The 26,838-nt window shown below is 40.5% G+C and overlaps 1 protein-coding gene across 1 annotated transcript; it reads left to right on the top strand.

Annotated features, from left to right (window-relative positions):
- Positions 1–26,838, top strand: LOC145615407 (uncharacterized). The gene is made up of 3 exons (XM_081670481.1): positions 1–129; positions 26,046–26,468; positions 26,551–26,838. Exons 1-3 carry the CDS (start codon positions 82–84, stop codon positions 26,725–26,727), a joined length of 648 nt encoding a protein of 215 aa, XP_081526607.1. The 5' UTR covers positions 1–81; the 3' UTR covers positions 26,728–26,838.

Raw genomic sequence — 26,838 nt, 5'->3', positions numbered from 1 at the left:
CAGTTATCCAACCACTTTTACAGAATATATAAAATGAGTGTGATGAGGAGACAGGCGCAGTGACAGAGCGACGACGAGAAAATGACGGTGGCGCTGCTGCGTTCCGCAGTTTCTCCTCCCACTTTCCAGGTTAGCTTCTCAAATCACCTCCAACTTTACTTTTGTTTAATTTTTACTACTGTGTTTGGTTGATTTGCACTTTAATGCTAATTGCTGCTTCTATTTTAGAATTGTAGTAAGAATAGGATAAACGTAGAAATAGTGGGTATTGGTTAAAATTAAGAATTTATCATAATATAGTTGAATTGTTTGCTTGATTATAATTCTAAATTTGTTGGAAAGTTTTGTGCAATTGGGAGTTTACCGTATTTCAGTTATTGGTAATCAAGGGTTGGTTGAGTCTCTTCAGATTGACATCCTCATTTAGTGTTGAAATGCGGTCAAAGTTTAGTTGTCTTAGGAAATTAGTAGCACCTCTATCTTGTTTTAATGAGCAAAACTACTAAAATGACAAAAAATTTCTCATGTGTTCTTACGTCTCTTGGTGTACTCGGGAAAAACTAAGAATATGGAGGAAAATAGCCTGTACTATATCTTAATAAGTTTTAGTCTTTTAGACCAGGTAACCTTACTTTAGGTGAAGTGACAATAGCTATGTATGGAGTGGAATATTATGTAACTAAAGGCTACTTTAGTCTAGATTTAGATTTATGGTGTTGCTGGACCTGATTATTAAAAGGATTTCAAAGAAAATGTCTTTGGATGTTGGTCAAATTAATTCTACAAATCATTTCAGAATTTAACCCAACAACAATAGTCTACGAACAATCTAATTGAAGGGTAATAAATGGACGATCAATGAATTTATCTACGAGTAGTATTTTGGGAGTCAATTATCAGGGAGACAGGGAATTTAGATTTGATGCTCTTGAAGTTTAAGATATTGAAGTGAACTGAACTTGTATTGTGGTTGTTGACTTCGACTTCCAAACATGCAAAACATTCCCTTTGTCTTAAACATGTGTAAAAAACTAAAAAAAGAATCATTAAGAAACTAAGGATTTGTTTGTTACTGATATGTTTCTTGATTTGTTTGATCTTAGATGTTAACAAGCTACAAGCTTCACTCGTTTATTAACACCTAAGAGTCTTATTTCCAAATTATGGCTTCACTCACCTTAATTCACAATTTTATAGGGCTGTAGGTTGTTTGATTTAGCTTCACTCACTAAACTAATTAACCAAACTTAGATTATGTTTCACTCGTATAAACTAAGGGACTTGATTTAGGTTTCACTCGCCTAAAACAATGAAAAATCTCGAAAAATACATTACTCTGAACAAGTTTAAAAGCTAATTTTTATTAACCAACAAAACTTAAACTTTATTAATAAATTTCTTCGCCGTTAAATAGGCTACAAAACATGCTTCAAAAGTCCTAAATACTTTAGATTTTAGAATTCCTATAAACCAGAAATTAAAAATATAAACAAACATTTAACTAACTTAGTAGAATTCTGATCGGGGTGAGATAGGTCGTTAAACTACTCCCCTAATCAAATTAACTATATATAAAGCCTAAACTTACACTAAACTAGTTAGTGGCAAGTAAAGGGTCGATCCACTAAGGAAGCACACTCATTCAATATCACAATTACTATGCAAGAGTAAGAAAGGGTATATTTTTGTTGGTTTTTGGATTGTAAACACTAGAACTATAAACAAACAAGATAAAGATGATTAAAATCAAGAGAGAACGACGCTAGGGATTCGGGGGTGTCAAACATGATTAGAAAGAGGGGAACAATGATAATTATCATGATGAACATGCCAAATAACACAAGATTCTACCTAAACAATTCATTCTCATGCAATAGTCTAGGCAAATCAATGAAAAAAGTCTATGCTAATTAGGATCATTCTCATGCATCCTATTAGACACAAGCAAATCAAGAGAATAAAGAAGCACAATACATGAAACTCCATTTTAACAACTCATTCTCATGCAATCATTAAAATAGAGGTGATCTTAATCTAGTTCAAATCATTTTCATGCATTTAAACTAGAAGGCAATCAAATAAAGCGCAACAATAATCTCAAGCCTTTAAAAATCATGTCTTTCATCAATTTAAGGCATGTAATCAATCCAACTATCATTATTCATCCATCATTCAATACATATTTTACACCCCCTTCCCCTAGCTAAGGGATTAGCCTAGAAAAGGGGGAATAAACATGATAGCAAAACTAAGAGTAAACACAAGAAACATGAAATTAAACATGATAAAAAACAATGAAAATAACGAAGATAGATTAATCCACAAAATAAATAAAAATAAGCAACTAGGAGGTAAATAAACAAAACTAAGAGAAAAGATTAGAAATTACTAAAGAGGAAATAAATGAAAGATGAAAACTTGGAAAGTTCCTTGATTGATTGATTGAAGAGAAAACTTGAACCAAAGTTGCATACAATGAGATAACTTTGAGCAATACTACACTACCTCTCTCTAAGATTAGGGTTAATTGTTTAAGATAAGATAGATGATAAGCTAATCCCTCCCTACGGCCTATATCTATAGGCCTTCTAAAAAAAAGAAACAAAGACTTGAATAAAAAACTGAAACCAGCGGTGCGCACCCGCACAATATTCATGCTCGCCCGCACAGACATCTCGCGCGCCTTCTCAGAGCTTCTGCGCACCCGCAGATTCGTGGGTCAGAGAAATGAAACCCATGGATGCCCGCCTTCTCTCGGCTTCTGCGTGCTCGCGCATGATGAGTGTGCGCCCGCACACATGTCGCACATAGGGCGCACACAACTCTCTGGTTTGCCTGTGCCTCTTGAGCTTTTCCGTGCGGGTTCTCATAGGGCTGCGCGCTCGCACACATGTCGCGCAGAAGGCGCGCAAGTCTCTTTGTATTGGTTCTGGTCCTTGGACTTTGCTGCGCGGGCTCTCACAAGGTAAGGAAGCGAAATGTCCTCCTTTCACGCCGGGATTCCTACAAAACGAAAACAAGAAAAACAGGGAGGAAGTCAAACAAAAGAAAGAAGAACAAAAAGGTAAGAAAAAAGGGGACATAATGAGCTCTAAATCGTGGCATAAATGCCACTCATCAAATTCCCCATACTTGCCCCTTGCTTGTCCTCAAGCAAGGAGAAAAACAAGAAAAGAATATACACTAACTCACTTTCGTAGGAATCACGGACAATTTTAGCAACTATTGACAAGCCCTTTAAACCCCTAGATCGCCCCAGAGGACGAGTGTGCTCTCGTGAGGGTGTCCTAAGAGTTTAACCCACAACTCTAATTAAAACCAAGGCAAAACAAAAAGAAAAAGAAAAGGCAAACATAAAAACAACTACAACAAGCATAACAAGACAATGCCTTAGAAAACCAAGTAAGCTAGAAGATGCTCCATTTGGACTCAAACGACGAGACATGTACCAAAGAATGCTTACCTTTCTCAATTCCATGAGGGAAAACTCGTTATGAGATGCTAATGGTTGAAAAAGATAAACCTAAGCTAAGCATAGAGAACTAGTGATTTCACTCTCCGCCCTAACCTCATCCAAGACGGTCCACGTTCTCTCCACTAGCTTCAAATCATCCCTTAGTTAGCTCCTCATGATTCCTCGAAGGAACCCGAAAAAGAATTTTAATGTGGAATCATAAGGTCATCCCGACGTCTTAACTATGCATACTCTCTCCATAAGGTTGAAATCTATCTCCCTCCACCGCTCTTTGACCACGCCCCTCTAAAGTCCAAGGGTCTTAATTGGGGTTGTAATGTCATGGCTAGGGGTTAAGGTCGGGAATAAATTCGAAATTTTTGGTGGCAGTTCCTAAGTGAAGCATAAGAATGGCCATCTCTCAATAACATCCTAGGAATCGGACCAAGTCTCAAACTTACAACCTTTCAAAACAAATCATACAACATTACTTCAATCCTTTTTATTTTCTTCACTTTTTTTTTTTGAAGAATCTTGGTTTACATGAATTTCATCCTTCTTGCCAAACCTTTTTCATCCTCTTTTCATAAGTAGTCTTTCAAAACCCTTCCTCGAACCAAATTACAAAACTTACTTGCTCAATTTCAACATTATCAAACTCGGACCTCACAAGCCAATGCTTCACTAACTACAAGGGTTGGTAGAACATAGGCCGCTAGGTTTGTAATATGGCTAAAACAAGAAAGGGGAAATAAGGCTCAAAATGGTTAGTAAGAGGGTGAATGTAAAATGAAAACCAAATTTGTAACAAAACACAAAGAAAACAAAGAAAAATGAGAAGAAAATGCCCTCTTCCTCCTCTAGAGTTATATGGTCACGATCTTGGGAGCTAAATACCAACACAAGGATTAAGATACGCATAGTTAAGGATCCAAAATGTCGCTCACAAAAATGATGAAGGCTTGAACAAACGACGCTCACACGGGATAAAAAAAAAGCAAATACCAACTAAGGGAATCCTATTCACTACGGAGAGCAACACCATCTTACCACTTTCCCGTGAACTAGGGGTTCAAATGTCCTCAAAAGTTCTAAACCGAGCTACCTTAGCTTACAATGTGTCTAGTTTAACCCTAAGCATTCTCAAACCGTGTGGCCCCTCATCAATTAGGAAGGTAACCATTCAAGGACACAAAATCATGATAGACAAACACAACCAAATGAATGAGCAAATTCTACTTAAAAATAATTTCAACTTGTCACAGTCATGCTTGCCGCTCAAAAGAAAGATGAAGAAATAAAAAAAGTTCACAAATGAGGCAAATAATTCAAGTAAATCCCAATTGACATACAAATGACCGTTGATAAGAACATCAATGATCCCAGGTAGCCCGGTCGAAAACCGCGGTTTCGGTACAATTCTTGTTGATAGTCCGGAAGAGGGTCAAAGGGAGGGGGCATCTCAAGGGGCTCCGATGTGTACATGGGGTAGTTAGGATCCCCACGGTAATCACATCCCCCCGGTGCCTTGTAGTCATACCCCTCAGAAGTAGGGTAGTTCACACGGGGGGCACCTTGAGAAGAGGGCCCGGGCCAATAGGGCCAAACCGGTTTACGGAGAGTCCGGTCAGCATGCGGTTCCTCATTACAAGGAACCAGCCCTTGTTGGGGCGGAAAATAGGGATAGTTCACCGGAGGGTCGAAATGCCCTTGGTTTACATGCCAATCATAGATGTTGGCATTGTAAACCGAGTGACCATCGGCGACTTCCGCCAACCGGTTTACTTGCATACTCAGATTTTTAAAAGCAGCTTCAATGTTAAAAGAGGAAGAAGAAGAAGCCATACCTCCCTCACTAAAGGAGGGGACATGCATCGGTTGAGAATCTTCCCCATAATGGAAGGGTTGATGCTCAAAAGGTTGATGAAAAAAACCTTGTTGTTGGTGCTGTTGTTGTTGTTGCTGTTGTTATTGTTGTTGTTCTTCAAAAATCATGTTGCGCTCGCCTCCTAGAGCGTTGGGCAAGACACCATTATCTTGTGGAACCTTCCACACATTCCTAGCATTCCGCCCCAAAGATGTACGGCTAGGGTAAGGCAAAATGTAATGGTGCTCACGCTCGACGCACCAATCATGAAAGTTGTTGACATCATAAGTTGGTTGATTGAAGGCGGACTTCCTCATATACAAGATGTCCACAAAGAGATCCTTGTCCCTCCCAACTCGAGTACAAAAGGGGAAGAAACGCTCATCCCCAAGCTTAGAAGCTATCATTGTTATCAATCCACCAAGAGCGATTTCACCCGTCTTGTTACCCGACTTCATAGCTTCACAACACAAGACGAACCAATAGCCCATGTTGAGCCGCCCTCTCAACTCCTCCTTAGTGGCGACCCAAAGAGTAAAGAGCTCTTCGTGTGAGAGCTTGCTCAAATCTTGCTTACTAAATACCGCAAACTCCAAGAGGCGGTGAAGAATGCGGAGTACTGGGTGGATGATTTGGCTTGCTGCCGAATACCTAGTACTGAACTCAACAATCCCGGTAATTGTTCGCCACCAACGGAATGCATCATATTCAGGAAAAAGTTCGGTGGATGGGGCAAGGAGGTCCGCATCGGGGTTGAAGTCCCAAAGCTCATTGAGACGCCTTAGAGACATCTCATGTCGGGTATTGAAAAGTTGGAAAGAGATTAAGAACTCATTGTTCCCAAGGGGTTCCTTCTCAAACGAGGCGAGGAACTCAAAGGTGGGCTCTCTGTAGGTTGGATAGTGGTGATTGATGAACTCACTCATCCCAAGATTATCTAGAAGGAACCGAAGGTCCTCATCTATTCCCAAATCGCGCATGGAGCGTTGATAATAATGCCTGGTCGGGTTTAGCTTGCACTTACTAAGGGTTTGGTGGATAGGTGAGTGGTGGCTGTTTAAGAATTTCAAGGTAGGAAGGTCTGTTTGATTTTGGTTTTGATTTTGAGAGTAGGTTTGGGGTTCCTCATTTGTCATTCGGGTTTCCTTCCGGCTCCTTCTCCTATTCATCTTAACCAATTCAATTCAATTTTCCCAAATAACACCAACTATCGAAACCAAAGAAGTGATCCAACACTCAAGAACACCTAAACTTTACACGCAACAACAACAAATTGAGCTTCGACTTAGTGATCTGAAAAGAGGTTAGTAACAACAACCAACCACAAGAAAAATAGCTCAAAAAGAACAACAAGTATCAACAACAATTCTCAATATCAAGCAATTTGTCTAGATGATTACTCAAGCATGTCAAATTACTAGCAATTCACATTACAATAAATCGCATTAACTCAATGTCAAATTACTCAAGAATCTTCTATAAAAATTGCATTAGCACAACAATTCCAACAACAATTCTCAATAATCACAAAGAAAATCACACCAAATCCCACAACCACTAGAAATCTTATCCAAATTCATAAAAATTCATCTAAGCTAAACCATGTTTAACAACCCTAAAACTTTGCATAAACTAGTGAAATTAAGCAACAAAGTAACAAAGTTTAGAATTATACCACCAAAGAAGAGCTTGAACACCACCAAGAGCACCCACAGACCACCCCTTTGACCACCACCAAGTAGCCACGAAATTGGTGAAATTTAGGTGTTTTGGAGAGAGAAAGTGATGAATTTTGTGAGGAAAGTGAAGAAATATGACGGATTTGATGGAAAATCAAGGCGGGAAGTGAGTTATGAGTGAATTTGAGGAGTTAGGGTTTGAGTTTGTGAGTAGAGGGAAGGAGAATTGAGAGATGAAAGTTAGAAATGGGGAAAGAATCGGGAAAAAGGATGTTAAATCCCCCGACATACCCAGACATGCGCGCCCGCGTAGGTGTACTGCGCGCCCGCACAGATGTTGCGCACATGTCGCGTGAAAGTTTCTGCCTGAATCTGATTTTGGGCTTTAATTCTGCGCGGGTTCTCACAGGGCTGCGCGCCCGCACATGTCGCGCACAAGGCGCGCATAACTTTCTGCCTTGACCTTCCCTTTTGAGCTTCCCACTATCAATTTTCAGTAGGTGTCGTTCTTGGTCAAAAGAAAGAAGGGAAATCATATGTCATCTACTATGCAAGTAGGACTCTCGATGAAGCTCAAAAGAATTATACAACGACGGAGAAAGAGATGCTAGCGGTGGTGTTTGCATTTGATAAGTTCCGGTCCTATCTTATATGCTCAAAAGTTATTGTGTACACGGATCACATCGCGGTGCGATACCTCATAACCAAGAAAGAAGCAAAGCCTCGCTTGATTCGTTGGATTCTCTCTCTCCAAGACTTTCACATGGAAATGAAGGACAAAAAGGGAGCGGAGAACTATGTGGCGGATCACTTGTCTAGGCTTCCTTTTGAGAACAAGGAGGATGTACCAATTAATGATGAGATAGGATTCGATGCTCTCATGGCTATGGTGTCAACTTTTACCCCTTGGTATACGGATATAGCCAACTATCTTGCTTACGGGGTAGTTCCCCCGGAATTCTCCTCTCAACAAAAGAAACGGTTCTTCAAAGAAGTGAGAAGGTACTTTTGGAATGATCCGTACCTATTCAAGTAATGTGGAGATGGTCTCTTTAGGAAGTGTGTCCCTGATCACGAGATTGAGGGTGAGATTGAGGGTGTCCTTGAGCATTGTCACTCACTACCATGTGGGGGACATGGTGGTGTTGACAAAACAGTGGCAAAAATCTCTCAATCTTTACTTTGGTGGCCTTCAATGCATAATAGAGACGCTCACAAATTCGTTATGCAATGTGATCGATGTTAAAGGAGCGGCGACATTACCAAAAGGGACGAAATGCCCCAACAAAGTATTCTAGAATTGGAACCCTTTGATGTTTGGGGGGTGGATTTCATGGGACCTTTCGTCTCTTCATGTGGGAACCTATACATCTTGGTGGCGGTTGATTATGTGACGAAATGGATCGAAGCTATACCCTTTCCTACCAATGATCACAAGGTGGTGCTCAAGCTTCTTAAAAAGATCATTTTTCCTAGATTTGGGGTGCCAAGAGTCCTAATTAGTGATGGAGGTTCTCATTTTGCCAAGAAGCAATTGGAAGCTCTTCTCAAGAAGTACGTCGTTCATTACAAGGTTGGTCTACCTTACCATCCTCAAACTAAAGGTGGAGGTCTCGAATCGTGAAATCAAGAATATACTTAGAAGATGGTGAACAAATCGAGGAAGAATTGGTCTCTCAAGCTGATGACACACTTTGGGCTCTTAGGACGGCGTACAAGACTCCAATCGGCACAACCCCTTATAGGTTGGTGTATGGCAAGGCTTGTCACTTGCGCCTTGCCGGTTGAGTTGGAGTACAAGGCTTGGTGGGCTATCAAGGAGCTTAATATGGATTTGACTTTGGCCGGTGAGAAGAGATTGTTAAAGCTCAATGAACTTGAAGAGCTTAGGGATGATGCTTATGAGACCTCAAGAATGTATAAGGAGAAGACTAAAAAATGGCATGACCAACATATTCGAAACAAGAGCTTTAAGGTTGGAGATAAGGTCTTGCTTTTCAACTCAAGGCTTCGCTTGTTTCCGGGTAAAGTCAAGTCTAAGTGCTCGGGCCTTTTGTGATATCGAAAACTACTCCTTATGGCTCTTTTGAGTTAGATGTGGATGGGTTCAAGTTCATGGTCAATGGTTCTCGTTTGAAGCATTACTTTTGCAAAGAAGAAGTTGGTCTTATCGAATGTCTAAGGCTTGACCCTTTGGGTCTTAAGCCACCCCCTTGAATGAATTTTCCTCATGGTCAAGCTAATGACCTCATAAAGAAGCGCTCCCGGGAGGCAACCCGGATTCTACACTCTTTTCTTCTCTGTTTTTCTTATTTTTGGTAGTTTGGTTGTTTCGTTTTTTTGTCTTATGGCTTTTGTTTTTCTCTATTTTTGTAGGCATTTGCCTTTATGGCGCGTGTTTGGTTGGGAATTGGAAGCCATTTGGTGGTGTTTGTTGAGCGTAGTTTGGGTTAGGAGACTTGAAAATGAGAGAGGATGGGTTGAAGTTAAAAAATCTTGAAGACCCTGTGCGCGGGCGCGCAGGCCTGGGAGAACCCGCGCACAGGAGAAGCTCAAAAGGGAAGGTCAAGGCAGAAAGTTATGCGCGACATGTGCGGGCGCGCAACCCTGTGAGAACCCGCGCAGAATTAAAGCCCAAAATCAGATTTCGCGCGACATGTGCATAACATCTGTGCGGGCGCGCATAGCATTTGCGCGGGCGCGCAGTACACCTGCGCGTGCATGCATGTCTGGGTATGTCGGGGGATTTAACATCCTTTTTCCCGATTCTTTCCCCATTTCTAACTTTCATCTCTCAATTCTCCTTCCCTCTCCTCACAAACTCAAACCCTAACTCCTCAAATTCACTCATAACTCACTTCCCGCCCTGATTTTCCATCAAATCCCTCATATTTCTTCACTTTCCTCACAAAATTTAGCACTTTCTCTCTCCAAAACTCCCAAATTTCACCAATTTCGTGGCTACTTGGTGGTGGTCAAAGGGGTGGTCTGTGGGTGCTCTTGGTGGTGTTCAAGCTCTTCTTTGGTGGTTTAATTCTAAACTTTGTTACTTTGTTGCTTAATTTCACTAGTTTATGCAAAGTTTTAGGGTTGTTAAACATGGTTTAGCTTAGATGAATTTTTATGAATTTGGATAAGATTTCTAGTAGTTGTGGGATTTGGTGTGATTTTCTTGGTGATTATTGAGAATTGTTGTTGGAATTGTTGTGATAATGCAATTTTTATAGAAGATTCTTGAGTAATTTGACATTGAGTTAATGCGATTTATTGTAATGTGAATTGCTAGTAATTTGACATGCTTGAGTAATCATCTAGACAAATTGCTTGATATTGAGAATTGTTGTTGATACTTGTTGTTCTTTGTGAGCTATTTTTCTTGTGGTTGGTTGTTGTTACTAACCTCTTTTCAGATCATTAAGTCGAAGCTCAATTTGTTGTTATTGTTGTGTGTAAAGTTTAGGTGTTCTTGAGTGTTGGATCATTTCTTTGGTTTCGATAGTTGGTGTTATTTGGGAAATTTGAATTGAATTGGTTAAGATGAATAGGAGAAGGAGCCGGAAGGAAACCCGGATGACAAATGAGGAACCCCAAACCTACTCTCAAAATCAAAACCAAAATCAAACAGACCTTCCCACCTTGAAATTCTTAAACAGACACCACTCACCCATCCACCAAACCCTTAGTAAGTGCAAGCTAAACCCGACCAGGCATTATTATCAACGCTCCATGCGCGATTTGGGAATAGATGAGGACCTTCGGTTCCTTCTAGATAATCTTGGGATGAGTGAGTTCATCAATCACCACTATCCAACCTACAGAGAGCCCACCTTTGAGTTCCTCACCTCGTTTGAGAAGGAACCCCTTGGGAACAATGAGTTCCAAATCACTTTCCAGCTTTTCAATACCCGACATGAGATGTCTCTAAGGCGTCTCAATGAGCTTTGGGACTTCAACCCCGATGCGGACCTCCTTGCCCCATCCACCGAACTTTTTCCTGACTATGATGCATTCCGTTGGTGGCGAACATGACAGGCTAAAGTCGTATCACCTAATCAAAAGTAATTACCTAAGTCCTCTAACTAAAGTAGATAGGGAAGTAGGGTCGAATCCACAGGGAAACTGGTCTTTCTATTCCTAATTAATTATTATAATCCAAATTATTAAAGTAACCAATATTTGTTGTGATTATAAACTATACTACGAAGATTATGAGTAAAGAGAATAATTAAGGAAGAAATCAATAATAATAAAGCCTAGGGCATAGGTTCACTAATAAACAATATTCCAGGGTAAAACACAATAATCAATCATCAATGCATTAATTAATCAGATCATAAAGGGCTTTCGCTACGTATTACAATCACAGAATTAATTTACCGGTATTAAATCTCATCTCTCGAATCTCGACCTAACCATTTATAAATTAATCTGCCTATTGAAACTAAGCCTAAATATCAATTCTCATCTCTCGAATCTCGAATCAATATTGCTAAACTCATACAATTAAACCTGGCCAAATCTAATTGCATAGCAAATAAACAATCAATAGGAAATCAATTAAGCATTAATGATCAACAATCATAAAAATAACCCTTTCATATTATTTATTAGATCCCCATAAACCCTAGAAGGAAGACTACTCAGACATAATTAAAACTAAGCAAAACATAATAATTAAACAAGACATGAAAGAAAAATAGAATGAATAAAATACTGAGATTAATTAAGAGAGAAATCGTACCAAGACGGCGGAATTACAATAGAGTTGAGGAACAAGAAAGAAAATAAAAGTCTAGAGAGAGAAAGTTGAGTAGAGAGAAGGAAGAGAATAAAAAAACTAGAGTAATAATAATGAAGAAGAGGTCCCAATCTTGCCTAATAATAACACATTAATACTAAGCAAGACAATCTCCGCTAAACAAAACAAATCGGAAATCAAAGCTCCCTAATTCTACACGCGCCCGGTCGGGCAAGGGGCCGCCCGACCGGGCCCGCCTTTTTCTCTTCAAATGCTTTCTCGCGCCCGGCCGGGCAGTGGCTCGCCCGACCGGGCCCGCCTCCTTTGCCTCAGATGTCTTCTCGCGCGTGCTCCGGGCGCGGGACCCTTCAAGGTGTTGCTCCGCCCCGCCCGGCCGGGCGCGCCTTCGGGCGGTGCTATGGTGGTCCGGGCGAGGCTTCTTGGGCCTCGAGGCTCTTCCTTGGGCTCTCCAACTTGGCCCAAACGCCTCATATCTCCAAAACTGAGCCCTTAGTCACCGATTTGCTACCTCCAATCGGTCTTGGGCTATCGAACGTGGTCGCGGTCTTTCAATACTTGTAGATGCTCCTTGAAAAACCCGGGAAAATGCTCCAAGTACGCAAATTCCTACAAAACTCAAGCAAAACTACCAAAGCACTGGAAAACACAAATTAGTAACAAAATTGGCTCGTAGGAGCCAAAAACACTACTAATTACGACCAAGGGACGGGGATAAATATATATATAAAATGAACACATCAAACTCCCCCAAGCCAAACCTTTGCTTGTCCCTAAGCAAAGGGCTCCTCAATGAACAATAAAACATGCCTCACCCCAATATAAAAAATCAAGCACAAACGATTCAAGGCAAATCAAGTGAGCATGCTTCAAAACCAACCAATCCTATCCATCTAATCACCCTTCCTCCCCAACAATTGTCAAGTAGAGCGAACCACAAGAGCATATAGAATTCAAGACTAGTGCTCACACACTCAACTCTCATTTATGTGGCGAGTAAAAGATGTACTCGATCGCTCTCCATCCCAACCCCTTTAATGTGAACAATGCCCTCCCAACTCACAACACTCGTGTGTTTAAAAAGACATACACTCAACCTATAGTCGACTCGGAATATGTCAAGTCATAACTTGCATTGATAAACAACACTTTCACATTTACACAACTCTATGCACAAGGTCAAAAGGTCTTTTAAGCTTGTAATGTAAGGCTAGGGTAAAGGGTAGGATAAACTTAGGGAAATATGTGAGAGAAAAGCTTTGCAAAAAGGGAGCCATATCCTAATAAACCCATGACCAACAATGATCATAATCATCTCCAACAAAACTAACTCCAACACAAACCACCAAATATACTCCAAACAATATAAACCAACCCAATACTTACAAAATTTCACTCATAAAAAATATAATAATATAAACTAGAGTGAATAAACAAACTCTAAACTCAAGCTCAATTATTTACAATGAAACTCAATTTTTTCTTTCTTTTCTTTTGATAAACCTTCACTTAGATAATTTGAACATGAAACACTTTTTTTCCTTTTGCTCTTTTCTTCATTTTTTTTCTAGAAGTTCACTTTCTTTTTTTTTTTTATTTTCTCACTTTTTTTTTCTTTTTCATCACACTTTTATTTTTTCTCAAATACATACACTTTTAAACTCATCAAAACAAAAATATGATCAAGAACAAATTACTTCTCAAAACCCACCCAAATTGTGCAAATAATGTGCACACTACAAACTCCCTCACCTCACTCACTAATAGCTCCCCCAAGCCAAGCTTGGGACTAGTAACCAATGGGGCAAACATGGCTTGTAATGTGGCTGGAAACAACAAAAAGTCAAGGCAACAACATGGGTAGCAAGAAGGGGACAAATGTATCTAAAATCATCTGAAGGCTACCTAAAGAACAAATGCCTTCGTCCTCCACATGTGCATAATAGTGAGTCATGAAACACTACTCATAGTTGCAAACCAATACTCAAATTCATTGACATACCAGGAACTAATCACACATTCCTAACCAAATCAACTAGTCAAGCACTATATTCACAAGTAGTTGGACAAAATTGACGCATGTTTAGGAATCCAAGTAACTAAACTTCAAATCATGATCAACTAATCCACAATGCTCAAAATCAAATACCAAGAATCAAAACAATTTTTCTCAAGTATGGGGCACAGTTCAGCATGATTTACAGTTCATTGGTTCGTATTTTTTTTATATTTTTGTTTTTTCAATTTTTTTTTTTTTTTGTACTCTTCATAAAAGGAAAGCAATAAACTAATCTAAAAAGCAATAAATCTAAACTAACAAAACACACCAAAAATAAACAAAAATAAAGAAAAAGGAAGAAGAAAAATATATACCAAATCCAAAAATCTCCCCCAAGCCAAGATCAGACAATGTCCTCATTGGCTCGAAAGTAGCCCAGCTGGCTACTCTTCCTCATCCTGGTCCATCCGAGAGGACCCACCTGCTCCACCACTGGAACCTGCACCATCTGCACTAAAAGAGCTACCACCAAAATAGTTAGCTTGAAAAGTCCCCCCCGGCGGTCCCCCAAAAGGAATGTCCTGGCCGTACCCATGGAACGAGGAATAATCTGTGTAAATACCATGGGCAGTGGGATCCCTATCGTATCCCTGAGGTGGGGGCTGGAACCAGTCTGGGTAAACAGCATCGTCGGGAATGTTGCCCCGACGAGCATAATCATCATAAATGGGGTAGAGTCCCCTACCCTGGTTCCTCTCTAGGTAGCCTAGCCTCTGGTCGACAGAACCAATCATCTGAACTCGGTCTGGGTCTGCTCTATGCGACCTATGGCCTGGCCAATACTCTGCAAGTCCCAAACTGGGTCAGAGTCACCGTGAGGATCGGAATGGGACTGTCGGGGTGGTGATGGTGGCTGTGGAATGGGTTGAACTACAAGCTGTGGTTGGGCCTGGGCCTGCTGTGGATCCTCACCCCTAGCATGGGCAACTAACAGGGCATAAGTGTAGGATTCTTGCCTTGGGGGAAAGGCGGTCAGGTCTGGGTTGGGCAAAGGAAAAATGGGCAAAGGTTGTTCAGTCCCTGTCCTAATGCACCAATGGGTGACCTGGTTCTCGTCTACCCGCAACCACCCAAGCTCCTCAAGGTACCTAGAGGTCATGTAGGTGTCGGGTCCCATGTTAGTCATCCGGTGGGGTCCACTCTCTACAAAACCGGCCTTCTTGATGGCTATCCTAGTGATAAGGCCACCAAGACGGATGGGGGTAGTGTGGTGGTTGCTGGCCGTAGCATGCCTACCTAGGTGGTGGATGATATATTGGGCTATGTTCAATTTCTCATACCCAAACATGTAATGGCCAATTACAGCTAGTTCATTGGTCTGACAGTTATGGGGTTCATTCCTACCTAGGAAACATACACCGGCAAATCTTTGCCACATTTTAGGGACGGGGTGGTGGATAGGCCTAGCACTAGGATGTTGTGCAGAAACATGAGGAATACCAGTCAAAGCTAAATACACATCCTCCATTTTAAACTCAGCATGCCATTGTCTGTTTAATTCCGGTTCCAGTTCAAACAATTTACAAAATTCCGCAAAAGAAAGAGTGATGTTTTTATTGTTAAGCCTAAAAATTAATTTTGGACCACTTTTATGGTTTTGAATAACAAGAGATGACAAGAATTCACAGGTTAATTCACGGTATGTCGAATAATGCATATCTACAAATTTGCGCATACCAATATCATTCAAAAATCTCTTAACAAAGCCATAAATACCTAAAGCCTCTAAAGTGGGACGGTGTAACCACCGTGAGGGAATTACCTCTCGTCCGTAGAGCACCTCCAATTTCTCCCGATGCTCCGCCGTCGCGATCTTGATCGTCGGCCACTGAACGAGTTGAAGAGCCGGGTCATATTGTTGGGATCACCCGCTTGAGCTTCCCCCGAGAAAATTCCTCGCCCTTTTAGCCGCCATTATGAGTGGTCGAAAATTAAATTTTGTGGAGTTTGAAAATTTTTGATGTATGAGTGTAGAGGATGAAGAGAGGAGTAAAAATATGTGGAAAGTTTTGGATTTGGGTAAGAGATGAAGGAGAAATCTTAGAGAGAAGTCAGAGAACAATAAGAGTTTTAGAGAGAGAAAGTGAAGGAAAAGAGAAAGAAAGAACGAAGAAAGAAGAAGGAGAAAGAAAAAGAAAAGACGGGTGGAGAAAGAATTAGGCGCGCCCGGCCGGGCGGCACGAGGCTCGGTCGGGCGATCTTGTCTGGGGAATTGTTTGTTCTCGCGCCCGGTCGGGCGCCATTTCGCCCGATCGAGCGATCTTCATGGTTCATCCCACCCGCGTCTCGCGCCCGGTCGGGCGTGTCCTTGCCCGGTCGGGCGATTTTTCTTCAAATCAAAGCCCTGTTCTCGCGCCCGGTCGGGCGAAGCTCCGCCCGGCCGGGCCAATTTAAAGTCCGTATACGTCAACTCTCGCGCCCGGTCGGGCGAAGCTCCGCCCGGCCGGGCCCGAGAGTAAGGGTTGACGATTCTACTTTCTTCAAATTTGGCTAACTCTTTTCCTGTAAACTGTACCAAAAAACTCATAAAACTCATTAAATTCCCTCCTCTCTCCTCTCATAAGAAAAAGAAGAAAAACAAAAATAAAAACAAGTAAAATACGGGTTGCCTCCCGCAAAGCGCTGGTTTATCTAGGTCCCGCACGACCTACTTACCATAGTTTTCTCAAGGTGAGCTGGAACTAGTCAGGTGTAGTAGTTCAACTGCACCAATCGTAGCCCCGTCATGATAAATCTTAAGCCTCTGACCATTTACCTTGAACTCATTACCATGCTCGTCAAACAACTCTACAGAACCGAACTTGTTGGCCCTTTTCACTGTGAAAGGACCCGACCACCTTGACTTCAACTTTCCTGGGAAAAGTTTAAGCCTAGAGTTGAACAACAACACCTTGTCACCCTCTTTGAATTCTCTCGGAAGGATCATCTTGTCGTGCCATCTCCTAGTCTTCTCCTTGTAGACTTGCGCACTATCATAGGCCATCAACCTAAACTCATCAAGCTGGTTAAGTTGTAGAAGCCTCTTTTCTCCCGCTAGCTTAGCGTCCAAATTGAGCTCTTTAATAGCCCAATATGCCTTGTACTCTAACTCCACCGGAAGATGACATGCTTTACCATACACAAGTCTATAGGGAGTGGTACCTATAGGGGTCTTAAATGCGGTTCTATATGCCCAAAGGGTGTCATCCAACTTATCGCTCCAATCTTTCCTAGATTTTGCTACCACCTTCTCTAAGATGACCTTAATCTCGCGATTAGACACTTCGACTTGGCCACTAGTTTGGGGATGGTAGGCTAGCCCTGTCCTATGGTAAACACCATACTTCTTTAGGAGGGTATCTAACTTCCGCTCATGAAAGTGGGATCCTCCGTCACTGATTATGGCTCTAGGCACTCCAAATCTAGGAAAAATAGTTTTCTTGAAAAGCCTATGGACCACCTTGGCATCATTGGTAAGAGTGGCAATGGCTTCTAACCACTTGGATACATAATCTACGGCGACTAGTATATAACGGTTCCCTCTAGAGGAAGGGAACGGTCCCATGTAATCAACACCCCAAACATCAAAAATTTCTACTTCCAAAATCCCAGTTTGAGGCATCTCGTGCCGCCGCGAAATGTTGCCGGTCCTCTGGCAAGAGTCACAAGCCTGCACAAAAATGTTAGCATCCTTGAACATGGTGGGCCAATAGAATCCTGACTCGTTTATCTTGGCCACTGTTTTAGAGGGACCATGATGTCCTCCATAAGGTGAAGTGTGGCAGCTAGTGAGAATACCATGTACCTCCCATTCGGGGACACACCTGCGAAATAATCCATCTGCACACTCACGAAACAAAAAAGGATCATCCCAAAAATAATGTTTAACATCATACAGGAATTTCTTTTTTTGTTGGTAGGACAAATCAAGAGGTAGAGTACCACCCACTAAATAATTTGCAAAATCGGCGTATCAGGGGTGTTGCTCTACAACTGCATACAGGTTGTCATCAGGGAATGAATCATCTATAGGGAGAAAATCCTTACCCTCATCATACCTGATTCGTGACAAGTGATCTGCCACAACGTTCTCTGCACCCTTTTTATCCCTTATTTCAATGTTGAAGTCCTGGAGCAAGAGAACCCACCGGAGTAGCCTAGGCTTTGATTCAGCTTTGGCTATCAGGTACTTTAAAGCTGCATCGTCAGTAAAAACAATAACTTTAGAACCAACTAGATATGATCTAAATTTTTCTAAAGCATAAATGACAGCTAAAAACTCCTTCTCCGTAGTGGCATAGTTGACTTGAGCCTCATCCAAAATTTTACTAGCATAGTAGATAGCATGTAAAACTTTGTCCTTCCTCTGTCCAAGCACGGCTCCTAGAGCAAAATCGCTTGCATCACACATGATCTCGAAAGGAAGATTCCAATCGGGAGCACATATGATGGGTGCCGATATCAAAGCCTGCTTAATCCTGTTGAAAGACTCAAGACACTCATCAGTAAAAATAAAAGGGGCATCCTTAAGTAAAAGCTGAGTCAGTAGTTTGGCAATTTTAGAAAAATCTTTGATAAAACGGCGATAAAACCCCGCATGACCCAAGAAACTCCTAACTCCCTTAACATTAACTGGGGGAGGTAATTGCTCAATCACTGAAATTTTAGCTTTGTCTACCTGTATGCCCTTATCAGATACAATATGACCTAGGACTACTCCCTCCGTCACCATAAAGTGACACTTCTCCCAATTTAAAACCAAGTTGCATTCTTCACATCTTTTAAGAATTTTAGCTAAATTTATTAGACATGAATCAAATGAAGAACCATAGACACTAAAATCATCCATAAAGACTTCCATGATAGACTCTATGAAATCAGAAAAAATGCTCATCATGCAACGTTGAAAAGTAGCAGGGACATTACACAAACCAAAAGGCATTCTACGATATGCAAAAGTGCCATAAGGGCATGTAAATGTTGTCTTTTCCTGATCTTCAGGGTGGATCGGAATTTGGAAAAATCCTGAATACCCATCCAGATAGCAAAAGATCTTATGGTTAGCTAACCTCTCAAGCATTTGATCAATAAAGGGGAGAGGGAAATGGTCCTTTTTAGTGGCGACATTTAATCTACGATAATCAATGCACATACGCCACCCTGTAACAGTTCTAGTGGGAATTAATTCATTTTTATCATTTTTAATAACGGTCATCCCACCCTTCTTAGGAACCACTTGTACAGGACTTACCCATTTGGAGTCAGAAATAGGATAGATAATACCTGCATCAAGTAATTTCATAACCTCTTTCTTGACCACCTCTTGCATATTAGGATTCAACCTCCTCTGGGGTTGAATGTAGGGCTTGTAGTTGTCCTCTAGGTGTATCCTGTGCATACAAAAATCTGGGCTTATACCCTTGAGATCATCAATACTGTACCCTATTGCCCTTTTGTGGGTTCGGAGAACCTCTAGAAGTTGGGAAGTTTGTGGGTCATCAAGTGCAGTACTAATGATCACAGGGTGCATTTCCTGCTTATCAAGAAAAACATATTTTAAATGAGAAGGGAGAGGTTTTAGTTCAGGTTTCTTTACCTCTGCAGGTTTCGATTCCTGAACTAATTTTACTACCTTCTTATTTTCTTTGTCATCGAGTTCTTCTATGGCAAGTGCTTTCTCAATAATATCCACCTCCTTGCTCCAGATATTCGCATCATCTGCAGACAAATTACCACAAAGTATTTCTTCCAAGGGATCCCTTGCAAGAATCTGTGTCAAGCTATCATCACAAATATCATCCATTATATCGATAACATCGATCAAACAACAATTTTCCTCAAGCATAGGACCTTTTAAAACCTTCCCTAAATTAAAAGTAATATTATCATCACCAACAGATAGGGTTAGTTTACCATTTTTAACATCTATAATGGCTCCTGCAGTATGGAGAAAAGGCCTACCTAATATAATGGGTATTTGTGTGTCCTCAGCCATGTCTAATACAACAAAATCAACAGGGATGAAAAATTTACCAACTCTAACAGGGACGTCCTCTAAAATACCTAGGGGATATTTAACAGAACGGTCTGCCATTTGCAAAGTGATATTAGTAATTTTTAAATCACCCATATTTAATTTAGCACAAACGGACGATGGCATTACACTAACAGAAGCACCCAAATCACATAGTGCTTTATCTATGAAGACATTACCAATATGACAAGGGATAGAAAAACTACCAGGATCCTTTAACTTAGGAGGAGATTTATTTTGTAACAATGCACTACACTCCTCAGTAAAAGCTACAGTTTCTACCTCATTAAAGGCCCTCTTCCTAGTCAAAATATCTTTCATAAATTTAGCATATGCAGGAACCTGTGTAATAAGTTCAGTAAAAGGAACCGTTACCTGCAAATTTTTAACAACCTCCAGAAACTTACCAAACTGCTTGTCCAACTTAGTCTTTAGTTGGCGATTAGGGAATGGTAATTTGATAACTGGTGGTGCTTCCCTACTCTTCCCCTGGGGTGCATCCTTCCCTGGGGTTGTACCCTGCAATGAATCATCAAAAATATTAGCATCAGGAATTTTACCCTGCAGCCCTGCAGGGGAAATTGGTACAACGGAATCAGGATTAGCAATATTAGTTAATTCAGGTTCATCCTCTTTGCATCAGGGGCCCATCGTAGTGTGAACCACTCCTTAGGGTGATTGCATTAGCATGATCCGTAGGTTGAATTCCCTGCGCTGGTAAAGCTCCCTGCTGACGAGATTGAAGGGTAGAGGACAATTGGGCAATTTGGGTGTCCATGACTTTATTATGGGCTATAATAGAGTCAATCTGTTGGTCTCTGCTCTCCATATGTTTTTGCATACTGGTCAGCATTGCCCTAATTTCTGATAAAGCAGGGTCAGAAGATGTGGTAGGGGGCTGTGATGGGGGTTTCTGGTTAGCATGAGGGTGGTAATATTTCTGCTGCGGAGGGGGTGCTTGTTGTGGTTGTTGTGGAGGTGGAGGATTTTGAACATTGGTGCTACGGTAAGATAGGTAGGGATGGTTCCGGTAGCCAGGATTGTAGGAATTGGAGTATGGGTTATTTTGCTTGTAGGTTTGAAAAGCATTAACTTGCTCTATTGAACTCCTGCAATCTTGTTCATAATGACCTACACTTCCACAATTTTCACAGAAAGCATCATTAGCATTATTAGAAACAGCAGAAACATTAGCAACAGAATTAGGATTGTTAGTAGTAAGATTATCTAGTTTCTGACAAATAGAAATAAGCTGGGCTTGCAATAAAGTGAATGAATCAACATGATGCTTGCCCTTGTTAGCAAAACCTCTAGCATTCCCATATTGGGAATTATGGATTGCCATATCTTCAATAACCAGATCTGCATCATCAACATTTAAATTCATAAATCTACCGCTAGCTGCGGAATCTAAAATTGTCCTAGATGCATTTCCTAAACCATTGTAAAAAGCTTGAATCAACTGCCACTTCGTCAAATTGTGGTGGGGACACTCCCTCTGCAGATCCTTGAATCTTTCCCAAGCTTCATATAATGCTTCATCTGCCTCTTGGGCAAAATTCTGGATAGCGCTTCTCAATAAAGCTGTTTTCTCTGCAGGGTAATATTTATTATAAAAATTCAACGCAAGAGTCTCCCAATTAGTAATACTAAGTGCAGCTCTATTCAAACCATTAAACCATAATTTAGCTTTTCCACATAAAGAAAAGGGAAAAAGAATCTCCCTGATTTGATCCTGCGTTACCCCATTCTGCCTAATAGTATTACAGTATTGACAGAAATCTGCAATGTGAAGATTAGGATCTTCACCCTTTGCTCCACTGAATTGCTTTCTTTCTATCATCGTTATGAACTGGGGCTTGATCTCGAACTGGACTCCCTCGAGATCGGGCGTAGGAGAAAGATGTGGAAAATCCGTCAGCGATGGTTGCGAATAATCGCTAAGCTTGCGAGGTGGAGGTGGTGGTGGTGTACCCATCTCTAGTTCTGAATCAGTGGAATGTTCCGAATCACTAGAAGTAGGTAATGGATTTCTAGGAATATTATTACTCCCAGAACCTGCTAGGATCTGCCTGTAAAAATTCTTCTGTCTATGAAACGAGCGTTCGATCTCAGGATCGAATGGAATATAACCTGATCTGGAACACCTGGCATAAACAAAGAACTAAAAAGACAGATATTAGAACTACCTCAAAGAACTAATGTCCTTTGAGGCAAAAGAAAAATAATCTAGACTACAAAAACAATTAGAAATAAAAATAAAACCGTTTCCCCGGCAACGGCGCCAAATTTTGACAGGCTAAAGTCGTATCACCTAATCAAAAGTAATTACCTAAGTCCTCTAACTAAAGTAGATAGGGAAGTAGGGTCGAATCCACAGGGAAACTGGTCTTTCTATTCCTAATTAATTATTATAATCAACTGTTTTCGGGGGGTTTTTGGGGGGGGGGGTAGTTTTCGACGGTTTGGGGGGGGGGGGGGTTCTCGGCGGTTTCAAGGTGGTGGCTGCGGTGGATTCGGGGGTGAGATTTGGTTCAGGTGGTGATTTCAAGGGTGATTTTAGGTCGGCTAGCCATTTTTGGGGCTTTAGGGTGTCTGCCGGCCGATTTTGGTGGGGCTAGGGTAAGGAGGATGGTTTCACGGTGGGTGGGGTGTGGCTGGTATGTGGTGGTTATTTTTATTTTATTTTATTTTGATTTTTATTTTTTAGCCAATTATAAAATGACACGTGTCATCTTAACCTATCAAAGCCGGTTACCAACAAGTTATAGACCAATAAAAGAAGATCCCATATAAATGTGGGATTATTAAATAATAGGAAAAATTGCCGGGAATAATCCGACCTTTGGCTCATCCGCCCAAAATAATCCCACCTTTCGATTATTTTTAAATAATCCGACCTTTATACCTAATCCGCTCCCAATGGTCCTAACCGGTCAACTGACTTGTTATAACAAGTCACCTGACACGTGTCAGCCTATGAATGGTAAAAAAATAAAATAAAAATTTTTAAAAGCATAATTTTTTTTTTAAGGAAAAAAGTTAAAAAAAAAAATAAATTAATTGATTATGTGAAAAAGCCCCCCACCAGCGTAAACCACCTCTCCGCCGCCCATACCTGCCAGCCCAACTATCGGCCACCCATGCCCCGCAGCTCTGACCACCCAGACCCCCTCCCCCTCCCCCAACGCCGACGCCCGCCCCCCCCCCCCCCCCCCATCATCCTCCACCGAACAATCAACCCCCCTCCCACCGTCAAAATTTTGGCCCCTTCTCCATTAAAACCACCCCCTCAACCCACGAATATCCATTAATACCATCCCTAAACCCTCGAAAACCTCATCTCCGCCCCGATCCCGGCGCCCCTCCCCTTCCCCCTTCCCGATTTTGGCAGATTTCCCCTTCCCCCATCTCGATTCCGGCCTCCCACCCTTTTCTCCGGCTCGAGTTCGGCCTTCCTCATATTCCCCCGCTACGATTTCGGCCTCCCTCACTTTCCCCTACCTTGATTTCAGCCGCCCGGACCACCTACAATAGCCAAACGACGACCGGAGCTTCGATCTGATAGTTGGGGATGGTGGAGTAGGTGGATGGGGTTGGTGGACGACGATGATGCGGTGGCTGGGACTTGTGGAGGAGGTGGCTGGCTTGCTGCCATTTTTTTTTATTTTTTTTTTCAATTTTTTTAATTTAAAATTGTAGACAAATTGTATGGTAACACGTGTACTAAAACCAAAAAATAAAAAAAATAATTACCTTTTTTACAAGTAACCGGTCACTTAGGACCATTGGGAGCGGATGGGGTATAAAGGTCGGATTATTTAAAAATAATCGAAAGGTGGGATTATTTTGGGCGGATGAGCCAAAGGTCGGATTATTCCCGGCAATTTTTCCTAGATAATAATCTAAAGGTGGGATTATTATCGGCGAACCTATGAAAGGTGGGATTATTAGAATCAATTTTTCCATTAAAAAATATATATATTAAAAAATCTGAAAAATAAAGCAAGAAAAACTCTTTCTAGTGAAAGGTAAATCTAGACTCTTAAATTTAAAGAAATATTCAAGAACTTTCAAGAGACTTCAAGAAAGCTCTAAGAATGAATCAAGAAAGAAATTATGGATGCTCCCGCATCATATTCCCCCTCTTGAAATTACATTTGTCTTGACGTGGAACAAGATCATCCACACTAAGAGAAGCACATACAACTTCACCAGCTATTACTGCGAGTTGTTCAATTATTGCATTAAAACAAGTTTAAGGAGCTTAGAAATTGGAGGTTCTAGTCTTCATTGACTGTTTCTTTTGGACTACTGGTCTTCACACTCTAGTTTTGAGATTACAAACGTATACTTCCTCCGTTTAAATTTAATTGCAATGTTGGAAAATCCACGACTTTTAAGAAAAAGAGAGATACAAAAGTGGGCTTCATCTGTGAGTATAGGCATAGAGAGAACCATTGGTCAAAAGTTTGTCTAACAATGCTACTAGAAACGAAAATCATATCCTTTGACTTAGTCATGCATAGGGAGCAGCATGTATCATGTAAAGTTGTAAACATGGTCACAAATTTAAAGCCCCGACTCTTATAACAGAAAATGTTAGTGACAATAAAAAAGCTTTTTGGAAATGTTGCAAAGAAAAAATAGTCAGCCTTCAAATGCTATTCAAGAAATATACATTATGATATACAACACTATAGATTACAAGAACTCCACAAAAATTTGAATCCCAGCTGATCAGTATGTAGAATATCAGCAGATGATAGCACTTGCTGCCCATCAACCAATAACAACAGCTATTGTTGATAAGAAAACAGAAGCAACTTCAAACCTTCAACTGCTCACCAAAAATGTAGATTACTTGCAATTTTTGCTCCAGTGTAACAGCAACTTGAAACTGAGATATATACTGGATGATGAATAGGCAGTGATGGCTTGAGATTTTAAGTATCTGACAGGTACACATAAGATTAGCAGATGCCCACTTGATCCTGGTCCTCTAGCTAGGACTCTGGTGGAAACCAGGCAACAAGGCCATGTTGTGGCCAACTCAAATATTTGCTTTATGTAGTGACTTAGCTTTGTCCATGCAAGGTTAATTTGCAAGCCAGGATGAGGATCAAAAGCAACTTATGGTCATAATTTCACCAACATTTATCAGACCTATAATTAGCACTTAAAATGCAGGGATCTCAAGTAGCTATGCCTGCTTAACAAAGATGAAATGGTAATGTAGATACTTATAGGAATCCTATTGTGCACATTTCATGCAGATATTTAGTGTAGAAACTTTTCTTACCAAACCACAGGTAACTTGCTTAGGATCTGTTTGGTAGTATTGTCAGTTTCCAGTTTTTGGTTTTAGATTATTAAGTCATTTAATATAGGTTGTATAATGAGCTTATAATTAGTTGTACTTGTACTAATCATGTTGTTTGAAAATTGGCACCTGAAAAATGGAAACTACTTCTAGTTTCCATAATTTTGTTTACAAGAGCCAAAAAAACGATAATGAACTAGCCCTTAAGATTTGACTTTCAGAGGGGGCTTTAGGTCTCTCTTCTGATTTCACTTTGAAAAGATTCCACAATTCAATTTATTGTGTAACCTAAGCTTCATGGCTTAAATATTATTAATTGGATCATAGGTCATAGCAATGAATGATATGACTGTTTGAGGTTATGTATGACTCGGTGAGAGGAGGGGAGGAAGATACAATAATTGGGAATCCTACACAACTACACAAGTAGCTTGGAATAGCAAAATCCTTTTTTCTGCTAACATCAAAATCTTGATGCCTCACTTTCAAAGCAACTTATTCAGGATGAGATTGTATGGTTCATATGTGTCTATCTTAAAACCATTGTTCTTTTGCCTTGATTACTACCTTTGGCTTAAATTGTGGCACCTTTATTTCCCCCTATTTTCCACAGCTTCCACTAGTGGCTTAAATTTCTTTCATTATACTTGGTATTTTTCTTGTGAACATGGTTTTCTTCAAGTTCATCTTTTTAGTAGTAAAAACATAAAATGAAACAAGTAATTCTATTTACAATATTACATGAATACAATTTCCATTCTCACATATCTAAGTCAAATAATAAGTTCTTGAAAGATGTACTTTTCCACTACGTTTCTATCTTTTTTCTCCTATTTATATGGTTTTTCTCTCAACATTGAGTGAATTTTCATTGTATGTTGCGTACTCTAACAGGTAAAATTATTTAGCGCTTCTCCATTTCAACCTCAAGCATGTAAATTGGCTCGTAACGCCCATTGGAAGAATATCTCTTACAATCCTTCAACAAGAAAAGTTAGTGCACAATTTGAGTTACCTGACAAGTCAAAGATGCAAATGAAAGTTGTCAAGGAGCAATTATGGAAATCTCTGCCTGATTCAGTAAAGGAATTTCCATGGAAGAAAGCAGAACACCAAGTACTGAATCGGTTGCTATTTTTCGGCCTGGAAGCATTTAAATGGTCCTTTCTAGCTTGGTTTTTCTTAAGCTTTGTGTCAGATGTTGTAGTTACTATATCTAGGAATCAGGAATTAGTGATGCCCTTGGGTCTTTTTGCTGGTTGCTTGCTGTCTGATTTCACGAAAGAAACCCTTGAAGAAATGTTTCAACAGCGAGAGGTACTATACACATGCATCTATATTACATCACTCATTTTCTTGATTTGTTTAATGGCAATATCATGCATATTCTTTTGTGCAGGTGAAAGGAATAAATTTGAATTTTCTGGGGATTGCTTGTGCATTTGTTGTCCTTAAGTTAATCTCCACAAATTTTGTTAGTCGGCCCTGGATATTTCTTTTGCATGTTGCAAATGGTGGCTTGATGCAGATTTTGTGGCTATGGAAAACATATCGGGAAGATGTAAAAGCTCAATAATAATACCTGAAGATCGAAAATACCTTGTAATGGAGAGAGCTATTTGAACATAAGCTTGATATTGTGTATTTCTATTGGTTCTTAATGGCACATTTTCCTTTTTTACTGCAA

Source organism: Chenopodium album, chromosome 25 (assembly GCF_948465745.1).
Source record: "Chenopodium album chromosome 25, dcCheAlbu1.1, whole genome shotgun sequence".
NCBI classification, from domain to species: Eukaryota; Viridiplantae; Streptophyta; class Magnoliopsida; order Caryophyllales; family Amaranthaceae; genus Chenopodium; species Chenopodium album.
The sequence above is the reverse complement of the archived record's forward strand: the minus strand, read 5'-3'. Positions and strand labels throughout refer to the sequence as shown.

What these genes read in the sequence shown, in the direction of transcription:
- LOC145615407 (XM_081670481.1), top strand. Translation starts at nt 82, where the DNA reads ATGACGGTGGCGCTGCTGCGTTCCGCAGTTTCTCCTCCCACTTTCCAG. An exon ending in TTTCTCCTCCCACTTTCCAG is followed by an intron (nt 130 to 26,045) that starts GTTAGCTTCTCA and finishes GTACTCTAACAG; the next exon opens with GTAAAATTATTTAGCGCTTC. An exon ending in AAATGTTTCAACAGCGAGAG is followed by an intron (nt 26,469 to 26,550) that starts GTACTATACACA and finishes TCTTTTGTGCAG; the next exon opens with GTGAAAGGAATAAATTTGAA.